The 14,876-nt window shown below is 42.6% G+C and overlaps 1 protein-coding gene across 1 annotated transcript in view; it reads right to left on the bottom strand.

The window, feature by feature from the left end:
- Positions 1 to 14,876, bottom strand: part of SPTLC3 (serine palmitoyltransferase long chain base subunit 3) — a 128,224-nt gene that overhangs the window by 43,980 nt on the left and 69,368 nt on the right. The window contains exon 7 of the mRNA XM_006758100.2: positions 8,940 to 9,045. Within this exon, the coding sequence (XP_006758163.1) occupies positions 8,940 to 9,045 (106 nt within the window). The remainder of the gene's footprint in view (positions 1 to 8,939; positions 9,046 to 14,876) is intronic.

Raw genomic sequence — 14,876 nt, 5'->3', positions numbered from 1 at the left:
TCTTATAAGGCTAATCTGGCAGAATTTTATATGAAAAAAATAATTTACATTTAGTGGGCTTAAGCGCTTTGAGTTGTCATAGCTAATTCCCAAGTCAACAAGGAGCTCACAGCAATGTTGATCAATTTATTTGTAAAGATGACTAGTTTAATTGGGCTGACCAACATGGGTTTGGGGCATTTTGCTAGTTTTAATTAAATTGCTCTAAGTGATCCACCCTTATCAATCTGCCACTGTCTCTTTGGCCAGTTCCATCTGACCTAAATTCAGTGCTTAACTGCCAAAGATTGAAATAAGGAATAAAAACTCACAAGACAACTTTATTTAGGGCACATAGTATTAATTAAAGCACAATAGAAAATTCTTAAGATCTCTTATTCATACATTCATCCCCACTTATCCTTGGGGCTACATTCTAAGACCCCAGGGAATGCTTGAAACCAAGGGTAATATGAACCCTATATATAATATGTATTTTTCCTATGCATATATCTAGGATAAAGTTTAATTTATAAACTGGCATAGTAAGCTGGGCCAGCATGGCTCAGTGGTTGAGCATCGATCGACCTATGAACCAGGAGGTCACGGTTCGATTCCAAATCAGGGCACATGCCCAGGTTGCTGGCTCGATCTCCTGTGGGGCATGCAGGAGGCAGCCTATCAATGATTCTCTCTCATCATTGATGTTTCTATCTCTCCCTCTCCCTCTCCCTCCCTCTCTGAAATAAAAAATATATATTAAAAAAATAAACAAATTAGCACAGTAAGAGAGTGGCAATAATAACGAATAATAAAATGGAACAATTATAACAATATACTGTAATAAAAGTTATGTGAATGTGGGCTCTCTCTCTGATGGCTGGTCTGATGACTGAGACAACTACTAAGTGGCTGATAGTCGGAATGTGTATACAAGTGTGGATACTCAGGACAAAGGGCTAATTCACATCCTGGATGGAAAGGAGACATTTCATCATGCTACTCAGAACGGTGTGCAATTTAAAACATATGAATTGTTTATTTCTGGAATTTTCCATTTAATATTTTTGGACTGTGGTTTACCGCATGTAATTGAAATGGCAGAACACAGAACTGTGGATGCCGGAGACTGTACTCACTGGAAGTCAGGGGTTCATTTGAGGCATCTGGTGGTGTCCCCTCTTTCTTTTCCTTTAGGGCCACGGCTCTCAATCTGCAGTGAGCATGAGAATCCCCTGAATGGTTTATCACAACACCTATCTCTGGGCCCATCCCCAGAGTTTCTAATTTAATAGATCTGGGATGGCATGAGAATATGCATTTCTACCAAGCTCCCAGGAGAGGCCCATATTGCTCACTGGGGACAACACTCGAAGAACCACTGCTGTAGATAAACTGTTTTGTTTTAAGCCCTACGTGCTTAACGTTTCATGGTATTGTACATTGCAAAAACACTTCAAGTTCCCCAGCAATGGGGAAAATATGAAGTGAATACGTAAGTAAAATTATAACTTATATTTACATGGCACCTCTGGAACTCAGGGGATGTAAAAGAACTTTTGACTTGAATCAGCGCTCAGAACACTGGTAAGCTGTGTCCCCACCGCACACAGTTTGGACTGCACTGACAGGAGTTCTATGAAAACACACAGACTCGCACCCTCACCACACAAAGGAGTTTGTCAAACAATTCAAGCAACCCGTCAATTCTGTTCAAGAGCTAATCAACTGACGCAAACAGAGAGTTGAACTTTTCCTTTCTTCCTGATTAGTTTATTTATTAAAGTTAATACATTTTAAAAAATAAACTTAAGTGTTAGGTCAATTCAATCAAAACAGTCCAGCTGGTTGTATGATTACCCAGACCAATGGTGTTGGTTTGGAGGGAGTGTGTGTGTGTTTAAAGGACTTCATTTTTTTTAGAGCAGTTTTAGGTTCACAGCAAAATTGAATGGGAGATACAGAGATTTCCCATATACTCCACGGTGTATACTCACACACAGGCATAACTACCCCCGTTACTAACATCCCCCACCAGAGTGGTACATTTGCCTTAATTGATGGGCCTACATTGACACATTATCAACCAAAGTCCATAGTTTACATTAGGGTTAACTCTTGGTATTGTACATTCTATGGGTTTGAACAAATGTACATATAATGACATGTGTCATCATTATATCATATAGATTATTTTCACTGCCCTAAAAGTCCACTGTGCTCTGTTTATACACCCCTACCCCCAACCCAATCTGTGGTAACCACTAATTTTATTGTCTCCATATTTTGTCTTTTCTTGAATGTCATATAGTTGGAATCATACACTATGTAGCCTTTCTGGATTAGCCTCTTTCACTTAGTAATGTGCATTTCGTGTCCCCTCCCCCCACCCCACACACAGCTTTTCATGGCTTGATAGCTCATTTCTTTGTAAGACTGAATAATATTCGACTGTGTGGATGTACCAGAGTTTGTTTATCCCCTTACAGACTGAATGGCACTTCGGTTGCTTCCAAGTTTTGACAATTATGAATAAAGATGCTATAAAGATTTATGTGCAGGGTTTTGTGTAGACACACATTTTCAACTCTTTTGGGTAAATGCAAAGGAGCATGACTGTTGGATTGTAGATCACAGCATGTTTAGTTTTGGAGGAAATTACCAGACTGTCTCCCAAAGTAGCTGCACATTTTGCAGCCCCACCAGCAACGCATGAGACTTCCTGTTGCGACACATCCTTGTCTGCATTTCATGTTGTCAGTGCTCCAGATTTTGGCTATTCTAATAGATGTGTAGTGGTATCTCATTGTTGCTTTAGTTTGCAATTCTATGATGACATATGTGGAGCATCTTTTCATATGTGTGTTTGCATCTCTATATCTTCTTTTGTGAGATGTCTGTTGGCTCATTTTTTAATCAAGTTGCTGTCTCTTTAATGTTGAACTTTGAGTTTGTTTATATTTTAGATAACAGTCCTTCATCAGCTATGCCTTTTGCAGATATCTCTCCAGTCTGTGGCTTGTCTTCTAATTATCTTGACACTGTCTTTTGCAAAGCTGAAGTTCTTAATTTTAACAAAGTTCAGCTTATTTCATTTGTGCTTTGTTATGAATGGCTGTTTTCAGATTTTAATGAAATGAAGACCAAACAGAGCCATCTTCTTTTAAATAAGTTTGTGAAATAATTCCAATATTTTCTTAGATCAATTGCTTGCTAAAGTTGCTTCCACTGAGGAGGAGGAGGTACAGCCATCTAATTGCTTAAGCTTAGGTTGTAGCCATACCACTTGCGAATTGAGGATGTGGACAACTTATATGATGTTCTGTGCCTCAGTTTTCTCATATGTAAACTAAGCATGATGATGGGACCCTCCTTATAACATATTTATAAGAATGATGAGAAATGATGTTGGTAAAGTGTGTGACATATGAATGCATGCTCACTGGGTTGTTCCTGTTCTTAGGAGGAGCCTAGGAGAACATGGTTGTGATGAGGCCTCCCTTGAGAAAGTGGGAGCCCTTGACAATGCTCTGTGTTGCATCTTCTAGGAAAGAGGCATATGGGTGTCATATATAATAAATGGCTCTATGCCTTCAAAATGCTAGAATTTTCTTCTCATCTTTAAACTGTTTTAAGTTGGTAACACAAATATACTAAAAATCTTGACATGTCACAAATAACCATTCTTTGTTCTGGAACTGAATTTGGCAGGAGCCAGAGTTAATGTTGAACAGTTTGCAGACACTGGGGGCAGCTAATTAGCCATCCTTCGCTGGGGCTGGTCTAGCTGATGTTAGGAGTCTGCCCACCTGGTTTATATTTCTCCCTGTAAGATTAATGACTCTACGATACTGCTGATTTCTGGAGTTAATGCAGGGCACACTTGAATCTAAGGAGAACTCAGCCTTTATAAAGAGTTATATTCACTCGCACTAAGTTTTCATTTTCTCATTGTGACCCCATTTGAATTGAACCGTTTCCTATAGAGGGATATTGAGTTTGGTGCATGCATAAAAGGTATCTATGCTATTCCTGTGAATTGCTGTCAAAACGAAGTAGAAAACAAGAAGAGTGTTTATTCTTTCTTCCTGAATGGAAAGTTGTGTTTTCTTTTGACTTCAATAGAAGAAAATCAACTAAAATATACTGCAGGTAAGATAATTCCACCAGTTAATTTGAAGCTCTGTGCAGGAATTTGAATTATTCTTAAACCAGCAAGCCAGTGAATAATTTCTTTATATCTTTTCTATTACATAGTGTATTAGCTAAGTGACAAGACTCCTTTTGGAAATCTCCCTCTCACCACCTTCTCCTCCCCATATAAACCATATTATCCACTGGCAGGATGGGAATTAAACTGGTAGTTTGCCAACTTACATGGTGGAAAAATCTCCTTGGTGGGCCCAAAGTATAACCCACGAGAAGGAAGGAAGGTGAAAAGAGAAAGCAAAAAGAGTTAAGACAAAAAATAGAGTAACTAGTGTTTTCTTATTCTTTGTCTTTATTTATTTCAATGATAGAGGCATAGGTTAGAGATTACCACAGAAGTTCTCAATCCTTAAACCTACATTATTTTGAGGAGGAGAATGGCTTATATGCTTAGAGAAAATGGCATTCCGAAACTTCAGCATTTCTTTATATATGTGTTTTTTTGAAGGGTTGGATATTATTTCTTGGTTAATTTTATTTTGAAGGTTTGTGTTACAGCTACGCTAATTTATATCTCAGATTATTTAAAGACCCCTCTCCCCTTCTTTTGTATATTTTTTAGTAATTTTTGAGATTTCTCTACTGCAGTGATTAAAAACTAGACTTCTCAGAGACACAAAATTTGAAGAGTGTGATTTTAGAACAATATTTAAAGGAAAATACAAACCAGAATGCTAAAATATTACTATTGTACTTTTAAACCAAAAATTATGGAGTCATGGAACTTTAGACTTCAAGTTTCAGTTTTCCTATTTTACAGATAAAGAACCTAAGCCCTGGATAGGTAAATGCTGAAAGTCAAATGGATGACCTTGTAGTTTCCATGTTTACTTCATTCGATGTGGACACATTAGCTGAGTCTCCTGTTTACACTGGGCCTCTGTCCCAGCAGGGCCACCTGGTTTGAATCCCAGCTCTGTTTCATCTCAGTTATCTGCCCTGGGGCAAGTTGTCCTGGCCTCGGAGCCTTGGTGTCTTCATCCTCACAATAACCTCAAGAGACCTGGGGAGGCTTACTCAAGATGGCCTATGGGAAATGTTTAGCAAGGAGTAGAAATATGATCAATGTGGGCTCCTTCCCCTGACACCCCTCCTCGAGATGGGTGAAGAGCAAACTGCTTCGCTACACGGATGGTTATTTTCCAAGTTGCAACTTCCTCAACTGAAAATAAATTTAACGATGAAAGAAGCTACCCTTGGTTGCAGGCTTACTGTGGGCTGGGCTTTGGCAAGCACTAGCTTATATGACCTCATTTAACACTTAAAAAAGAACATCATGGCCCTGGCTGGTTTTGCTCAGTGAATAGAGCGTTGGCCTGTGGACTGAATGGTCCCAGTTTTGATTCTGGTCAAGGGCACATGCCTGGGTTGTGTGTTTGATCCCCAGTGGGGAGTGTTTAGGAGGTAATCAATGGTTCTCTCTCATCATTGATGTTTCTATCCCTCTTTTCCTCCCCCTTCCTCTCTGAAAGCAATAAAAATATAAAAAAGAAGAAGAAGAAGAAGAAAAAAGAACCTTATGAAGGGAACTCAGCTGTAGGCAGCAACAATAAGATTTGAATCCAGATCCCAGGCCTCCCTGCAAATCCTGACTCTTCTATATTCTAAATGTAAAGAATAATATGTAGATGATTGATGGGTAGTGACATGACTGTTATTACTGATGTTAATAGGATCACAATTGCTTTTGTTGGCTTACTGACTTTTTGGCCGTGGTATCTAGCCATTTCTACCTGTTACCTGCCTGAAGCTTTCTGATTTGGCTGACTGCTCTCTTTTGGAGTTACGAAAAACATTGATTTCGGTGAGCTCCCTGTGGTGGGAGGACTTTGCCCATGATGGGAAACCACAAGCAAGAGAGAAAATCTGGGAGTGAAAGTTCAAAGGAGGCTTCCTGTAGATATCAGCCAGGTATGTGTTCATAGTACATCTCTAAAAAGTGGCAGTGCATTTGTAAACTATTGATTGCACATTTCTAACCTTAGCCCTTTGGGAAATATGTGGGAAATCATTTCATTTTCTGGTGACTGCATCAAATGAGAACATCCATATGTTCCAGAACTCTACTCTAGGCTAGCCTTCTTTTACAGTTGAGAAAACTGAGGCCCCAGGAGGCACTGAGCACTGTCTAAGAGGTGCTCTACTTCTTATCTATGAATGAAGCCTTTTAGTTCACAGTCTTATTTAAAGATGATATTTCTGTGCTGGTGACATTAAAGGAACCTCTTTGTGATGGCAAGTCCATGGGAGGTGGACTCTGCACTGTGGACACATGGCAGGTTCATGGAGCCCTTGGGGTAGATTCCCACCAACGATGGCTGCCTACACATCTTCCCATCCCCGGGCACATGAGCCAGCCTTGCCAGCAAGAAGCCATTCTATTTTCCCTCCTTTTGAATCTGGGCTGGCCTTGCAATGTGCTTGGACCAATTGAGTGTGGCAGAAGTGATACTGTGCCAGCTCCAAGCTTTGCCCTCAAAAGACGGGCAGCTTCTGCTTTCTTTCTCCTGGAATCCAGCTGCCATGCTGTGAGGAAGCTCCAGCTGAGTGAGATGAGCCTACAGATAGAAAAGGCACCCCAGGGAAGGGCAGAGAACCAGGCATCTCAGTCAACAGCCAATGCCCAGAGCCCAAATGTGGGAGTGAGGTCGTTTGGATATCCCAGCCCCAGCTGACCACCCAGCACAATGAATGACCCCTAACCAACAGCAGGCAGAGCAGAAGGGAGCATGGGAAACAACAGCTCATTGCTGTGCAAGCCATTACATTTTGGTGCGGTCTGTTATGCAGCAATGGATCACAGAACGGTCATCATTACTAGAGAAGCTGAAGCTGTGGCTTAGTGCTGGGCTGGCTTAGAGCCAGGAATCCACACCCGGCTCTCCTGTCCTCCTGAGGTCACAGTAGGCCCCAGAGCCAGTGCAGCCATGAAGAGGGCCTGCTGCTGGAGTGATTTCTCTTGTCACCGATGGGAATATCTGAGAGTAAAAACGCTGGTGGCCCACTTAATTTCAGCCACGATCAAAGTGCTTAAAATGCAACTTCCCTTTAGTGGAGTCACGGTCTATTTATTTTCAGTTGGATTTTGTTTGCTCTGGTTAACGGAGATGCCCAGTCTGCTCTTCCTCAGCTGATAGGTCCTCCCGCTAGTCCAGGCCCTGTGACAGGTGTTTAGATAAAGGCTCCCCTGCAGGCTGGCAGCTGGCACAAAAGGAAGAAAGGTCTGTGCTTGCGGTCATGACAACCCAAGGCAATGTGAGGTTATTTCCTAAAAGTGCAAGTTCAGAGCCAGTGAGTAGTTCAATCATTCTACAGCAGGGTGTCCCAACCTCAGCCCCGTTGACATTTAAGCTGGATAACCCTTTGTTGTAGGAGACTGTTCTGTGCATTGTAAGCTGTTCGGCAGCATCCCAGGCCTTTTGCCCACTAGATGCCAGTGTGATCTGCGTTTGTGACGGCTGAAAATTGGCAAATGTGCCTGGGGTGGGGTGAGTTGTGGGTAAGAAATCACCCTGGTTGAGAACGCTGGTGTAGGGTGATCCCAGAGGTTGCATAAACAGGACACGCCTGAGGAGTCCCGGTAGGTGATGCAGAGTGGCCTACTAGAAACTTGAAATGCCAACTTTGCAACCCCCAGTAGCACTGGGGACACCCAGAACACCAGCCATGGGAGCAGTAAATACTAGAGGGAAAAATGATACTAGGATGATGATAATTTTAAATTTGGGAGAAAGCACTTCTTTTTCCCCCCCAAAATGGATGGAGACACATTTCATCTGCTGCTTGTCATTTATTTATGTAAGAGGAACAGCATGCACTCTGGGACCAATTAAAAAACAAACAAACGCTGCTTCTGTTCCCAAGTCTTCTCTGTGGCCACATTCCTCCTTGTTGGGAAGTGAAGCCCTCATTCTCTTCCTTTTCGTATTTTTCACTTTCCTATAATTATCTCATAGGAAACATCTTCCTCCATTCCTCTAATATAAGATTGTTTGAGGACTGATTTAGGAGTGAGCAACTCTGAGACAATGTTTCCTTGATTCTTGGACTAGGGTATCTAACAGAAGGAGAGCGTGGAGGAAATTTCCATTTCAGTAACGATAATCAATCCAGTCAGGGATGAGGCAAACTCAGTCACAAGCTGCAGTATAGAAGTGCAGCTCCGAAAGGCTTTAATGGGGTGTTTTGTCTGCTTGGCTCAAAAGGGGGCAGAAAACTCAGGCAAGAGCCAAGGCCATTCTCTCTCCCCACCCTTGAACTCTCTATGGAGAACTGCAGTTCAGGTTGAGGGAAATGAGCAGGCCTTTTGTATTCTGATACCAACTATTGGCCAAGATCAGCAAACATCTGGAAGTTGGCCGCACTGTCCAGGTTAAGGCCACCCAGGTGCCCATGGGCAACATCTACTAGAGTTGCAAAGGCAAAGAGCATTCCAGCCCCCAAAGGCCTTTGAAACTGTGGGCAGCCACGGGTAGAAGAAAGAATCAATGCAAGTCAGCAATGCCCTGTGAGGGCATTTCTGAAGAAGCCTTCACAAGCTTGCCAGCTGCCAAGGTGCTCTGCCATATGTATAGCCGTTAAAGAGACAGGTGACCCAAGGCTTGGCAGCTCACATTCCCAGCTTAGCTCGGACCCCTCCATCATATCCATATCTCACCCATTTTCCCTCCTGCTAGCGGAGGTCAGCCTTTCCCCATTTGTCAGCTTGCTGCGGGCTTCTTAGTGTTGAAGTGTCTCCGTTATTTACATACCTGTAGACGCCCTCTACCATGATGAGAATCTTTTTCCAAGCTCTGCGGGTTCGAGGCTGGCCATAGATTACAGCGTCTCTCAGGAGCTTCTCTAGGCTTTGCATGTCTTTAAATAATACAAAAAAATTGAGTCATGAGAGGAATTTTTTTCCTCCCTCATTATCATTTTTGGGGAGGTGGCAGATTTTTTAGGCTCAGGCTGAGACCTGAATTTTCAGAGAACAAAGTTGGAATCAGAGAACTCCTGGGGACAGGGGGTAGGGTAGATGGGTCCTCTTTTTAGTACAATTGGAGTCTGACAAGGTGACTAGTTGGGTTTGCATAGCAGGCAGAATAAACCTCTGCTGGAGGCACATGGTGTCAAAGGCTCTTAAAAGACTCTCCTTTCCTGCCCTAACAGAGAAGGAAATTCTACATTAAATGAATCTCTTATGTGTAAGCTTTCTTGCCAGGTTGAAAGGAGCGGTGAGAGGTATAATGAGCTAACCCTAGTGTTGAAGACACAAGCATGTTAGAGGTTGGCTGGGTGTGCCTGGGGTGGCGGCAGTGCTGGCAGCTGGCTCACTTCCTATGCCTTGGGGAGCCTCCAACTTCAGAGTTGTCAACACTTGAAGGCAGTGGGACAACTAGCCTTTCTTTACAAAACATTTGGAGATTTCTGGACACATTAATAATAGCTTACAATTATTGAGCCTTACCTGCATTCCTTCGAAGCACATTCTTGGTAATAACTCATTTACTCCTCCCAATGAGCCTAAGGAGGAGGTATCTGCATTTTGTGGTAAAGAAAACTGAGGCATGGAGAGGTCTGCTAAATTGCCTGAGGTCTATGGTCATAAAGAGCAGAGCCAGGATTTGAACCCAAGGAAGTCTGTACCTGACCCACATTTGTAACCACTATGTTTTCTGTGAGAGCCACTACCCCTTCTTCTCACTCTCCACAGTGACGTAGAAGGAGGAAGGAGGAATGTCTGCTGGATTTTTCTTGTTAACTTTGGATGTAAAGTATAATTAGCAGTGACTTTTCATTTGTCTGCAATCAGATGGAGATGACTGGGCTTTGGCTGACAGACCCTTGGGAAAGATTTGCCTACCAACCCAGCTCTCTCTCTCTCTCTCTCTCTCTCTCTCTCTCTCTCTCTCTGTATCTGTGTGTGTTTAACCTGCAAAGCCTAGAGAGAAAAAAAAGGTGAGGTTTATGTGCATGTATTTTTACACTCATTATATTTCTTTGCCCTCACTAAGCTTTCCCTTTTTGAGGATCTGAGACTGAAGTACTGTAGACCTAGAATCCAATTTTAATTGGAAAAGATAGGGATGCTATGGAACTGCTGATCTGAGTGTTATATAATGGTCACTAGGCATTAGAGATTCCAGTGAAAATGCTCACAAAGAGAAACCTGGCAAAGACAAATTTAAAATAGCACAGTCAACATTGGTTTTAGCCACTGCACACAAGCTCTCAAGAGACAGGTATCACAGGCTTATCACTGGTCCAGGCTCTGGTTAGCTGAGATTCTTAATTGATCTCAACGGAAAGCCCTCAACTTTGTCTCTTAGTCCCCAGTCTGTGGTTGGATCTCTGCTTTCGGGTTTCCCCCACAGCTGGGTGAATGCATCAGCTGGTAACCGAGCCACCCCCAATGAGGCCACAAAGTATTTCTCTGAAATAAAATTGTGTGTGGGGGGTGGGGGGAGGAAGGAGGTCCGAGTTCTGTAAGGTATTTTTTAATTGATCAAGTACATTTGATTGAACCACATTCAGAATGGCATACAACTTAAAACTTATGAATTGTTCATTTTTGGAGTTTTCCATTTCATATTTCAGATCATGATGGACTGAGGGTAACTGAAGCCGTGGAAGTGAAACCATGGCTAGGAGGGACTCCTGGAGTTACCCAATGCAGCCTCAAAGGCCCTTCCTGACCTAGTCCCTGTCTAGCTCCCTGACATGGTCTCTCAGTGTTCCCCAACACAGCCTCTAACTCCTCTTTATGCTCTTCCCTCTTGTCTGTCTGGAGAACTCCCACTCACACCACTCAGCCTCCACTCAATTTCTTCTGGCCCACAATACAGATTTTTCTTCTTTCTTGGTGTCCCTGACGACTCATTTATTCTTTTTCAAAAGCACTCATCATGTTTCCCATTATTTGATTTCATGTCTCTCCACAGAAGGCAGGGAGATTATTTTATTCATTCTAATAGCGCTGGTCCTGGTGCACAGTATTAACGCTAAATCCATGAATGGTAATGGAATCCTCTGTCTCTTCATGGAACAGAATATAAACCAGAAAACAGGAAAGTGAATGACATTTTAGAACTAACTATGAATGATTAGAAAAGCCTCATGTCTGCAATAATATTTATTTAATTAACTGTGTTTTTGCTTTTGCTTTGAAGAGTTCATCTTCACAGATGTAGTGTTTTATTGGCACTATGTCATTCACCACTAGATGGCAGCCAAAGAAACCAAAAGCAGCTTTCTCATTTTGAGAATTTCAGGGATAATAAACCTTCACCTATACTGACATCTTGTTTTCACTTTTGCTTTGCTGTTAAGACGGATGTTGAAGGAAACCAAGTGATTGGGGGAACCAGTCCCCTTTTCTTTAATCTACCACAAGCCTGTTAGTCTCTGGATGGAACAAATTTAGCAGTCATTTTAAAAGGAATATTCAGACCACATGGTGTGGCTCAATGGTTGAGCATCCACCCATGAACCAGCAGGTCAAGGTTCGATTCCTGGTCAGGGCACATGACCGAGTTGTGGCTCGATCCCCAGTAGGGGGCATGCAGGAGGCAACCAATCAATGATTCTCTCTCATCATTGATTTTTCTCTCTCTCCTCTCCCTTCTTCTCTGAAATCAATAAAAACATATTTAAAAAAATAAAAATGGATAATCTAAGATTTTCAAAATCTGGACATAAATAGATTTTTGTATTCTTTATGCAATCAAAAAGACGTAACTTAGTTCAGGATTAAATTGAAAATGGATTCCACTAAAGAGAAGAGAACTTTCTCTCCTATTTTTTAAGAACAAGAGGGACCTGAAAACAAGAATCTGTGTGGCTGGGATGTGACTTATGCATTTTGCAGATGGAAGGCAGATGAGTCCCGGCCCTTGGCAGGGGCCTCCTGTACTTGGTGTGAATGGAGAGTGCCATGGGGAGAGGCTGTTGGTGGAACTTCACAGAACCCCTGGTGTCCACACCCTGGGATCCTTGAGCAGAGGGAAAAGCAATCAGCCATTTTCCCCCTGCAGGGGACAAATATACTGGCCTCTTGGAATCACAGAAACAAGACAGGGGAAGGGATGACTTCACTTAGCATGGGCTGCTTAACCCATGTTAGCATCTGGTGGCTTCTCTAATTCTTAAGGTCTTGCTCTATCATGCTCCAGCCTGTGACTCAGAGACTCAGAGGGTTCTGGAGATTGAGGCTTAGGTTCTGCAGGCCTTATGAGGTTCTACTGTTTTAGCAAACCACATACTAACATCTGTAAGGGACTTTCAAACACTGATGTTTATTAGAGCACTTATGCTTGCATTATGTTAATCCTCATGGCAACTCTGAGAAGCAGGGAAGAATGTTTAGGTACCTGTTTTTCCAGATGAGCAAACTAATGCCAGAAGATTTATAAAACCAACAACTACAACTCCCCAAAACAAAAACAAATCCCAAACTCAAAGAAACCACCATTTTCTTGTCGGGGTATAAAGAAAACTCTGAGATATGGAAATTAAAAGAACAAATTTGACATCATCAAGGTGCACATACACGGTACTATTGTGCAACATGGTTATAAAGTTATAATCGCACACTGTGGGTTTGTAATCACCACGAACTTGAGTATCAACAATGCCTTAGACATTACTGGCCACTAAGTCTGGCTCACAAAGACTGTTTCCCTTGGTTTGTGAAGGGCTGAGAGGAGCAAGCTGGCCGGATGGGTGATGAACATATAGCTATCAAAAATGAGTGCATGAGACCACAGTCTGATATCCGGTGCATAGCCAGGCATGGCTACTGGACTACTAAATTATTAAATACCCTGGGTACTCCAACTCTGTGCCAAAACCTAGAACCAGGCTTGGGTGGCAATTACACTCTGAGAGCTTATTCTTGGACCTGTCCCAAATCCCAAGCCTCTGGGATCCGGGAAAGCTGCAGATAAGATCCTCTGAAAAGAGGGCGCAAGGAAACAAGGAAGCCAGCCACAGTCTTCTAAGCAGAAAGGCTGGGTGTAGCTGGAAGAGTGTCTTCCAGAAGATAAGAACTGGATATTTGGCTTTGTTCTTTCTTTGCTTTACAGGGACGGCACTGTTTCTTCTGCCAAGGCTTCCTCCTTCCTCTTCTCTTATGCAACTGAGCTTTTGTTGAAACATAAGCACTTCCTCACTGCCCATCCCTCAATGCCCCCCTTTCCTCCCTGGATCCAGGACTCCAGGTCCTAGTTGGGATAAATGTCATTCTCCACTTTTCATACGCTGCCCCGTGCGGTTGGTGGTCCATCTTTCATCATTTAAAGCTCCACAAACCCTACCCCTAGATGCAGTTAGATAAACCCTCTGGTTCTCTAGTCCATTGGCCGAGCGCCAAAAATACAGTCATGTCTGCAAATGATAAGCACTCAACAGCTGTTGCTTCAGTAAAATTATGGTTGGATGGTGATGAAATGCTACCTGTTGTTTTTAAAAATTCCTTGGTCCCCATCTTTTCTCCTATTCATTTTGTTTCTTCAGAGATATCCAGTTTCATCCTTCAATATTGAACCCCAATGTGAAATATTTAGCAATAGGTACTTAAAGAACTGTGAACAATGATAAAGAAATTATTTTTACTTTTAAGACTGCCCCTTATTTAGTCTTTGGTGGAAAACATTCAAATAATGGCCAGCTTTGGCAAGCAAAGCAAATGTTTTCCTCAAAGTCACATTTATAGAGTCCCTTTTTTCACAAGATCAATGAGGACATTTCTGATGCATTGAACATTTGGTGCTTTAAATTTTGCAATGCAGTTTGGGCAAATACTATGTAGTTCTTGTTTCCCTGATGATGGCTCTGTAAATGTGTGGGCAGGTGTTGCATGGCTTTTGGTAGGACAAATGATTTTCTTGGAAGAGTGCAAAAGGCAGCTGGGAGCAAGGACCTGGATTGGGTTGGAGAGTGAGATAGGTACTAGGGAAGGGTCTGTGTACCTTTGGGGAGGGGGATTCATATCTGCAATTCTGATGGGGAAATGGGATGAAGAGTAGGCAGAGCAGAAAGCATGTGCATAGTGTGTCCCATGCACTCAGGCCCAATGCCGCATATAAGTAAGGCTTGGATTCTCAGGAAGGGGCCTGTAGAATTAGACAAAGTAGTGAGATGTGATCTCTAAGTGAATGGGGTCAATAGAGGAAGGTGAGATGTAACTCAGGAAATAACATGAAAGCTCAGAGGTTACTGCTGGGATCCTGAGTCTCAGGTCAAGTTGCCAGCAAGGACAACTGGAATGAATGCTTGGCTGTATCCTTTGGGTCCAACTGCCCTGACTCAAGGTCAAGGCTTATAACAGCCGTGGGCAAACTATGGCCCGTGGGCCGGATCCGGCCCGTTTGAAATGAATAAAACTAAAAACAAAAAGACCGTACCCTTTTATGTAATGATGTTTACTTTGAATTTATATTAGTTCACACAAACACTCCATCCATGCTTTTGTGCCGGCCCTCCGGTCCAGTTTAAGAACCCATTGTGGCCCTCAAGTCAAAAAGTTTGCCCACCCCTGGCTTATAAAGTAGCCAAAGTGACTTCTATAGGTCTGACTTTCTATTTAAATAGCCCTCAGGAGCCTTCCTTGTGTAGAGGAGGTAGGACTCAAGAGTTTTCCCAGTAACACTGCATTCTTTGTTCTTCCTCCTCTTGGCCATCAGATGCCTCTAGGTAGAGTCTTGCTT

Source organism: Myotis davidii, unplaced genomic scaffold, assembly GCF_000327345.1.
Source record: "Myotis davidii unplaced genomic scaffold, ASM32734v1 scaffold32, whole genome shotgun sequence".
NCBI classification, from domain to species: domain Eukaryota; kingdom Metazoa; phylum Chordata; class Mammalia; order Chiroptera; family Vespertilionidae; genus Myotis; species Myotis davidii.
Note: the sequence above shows the minus strand (reverse complement) of the source record. Positions and strands in the feature narration are given on the sequence as shown.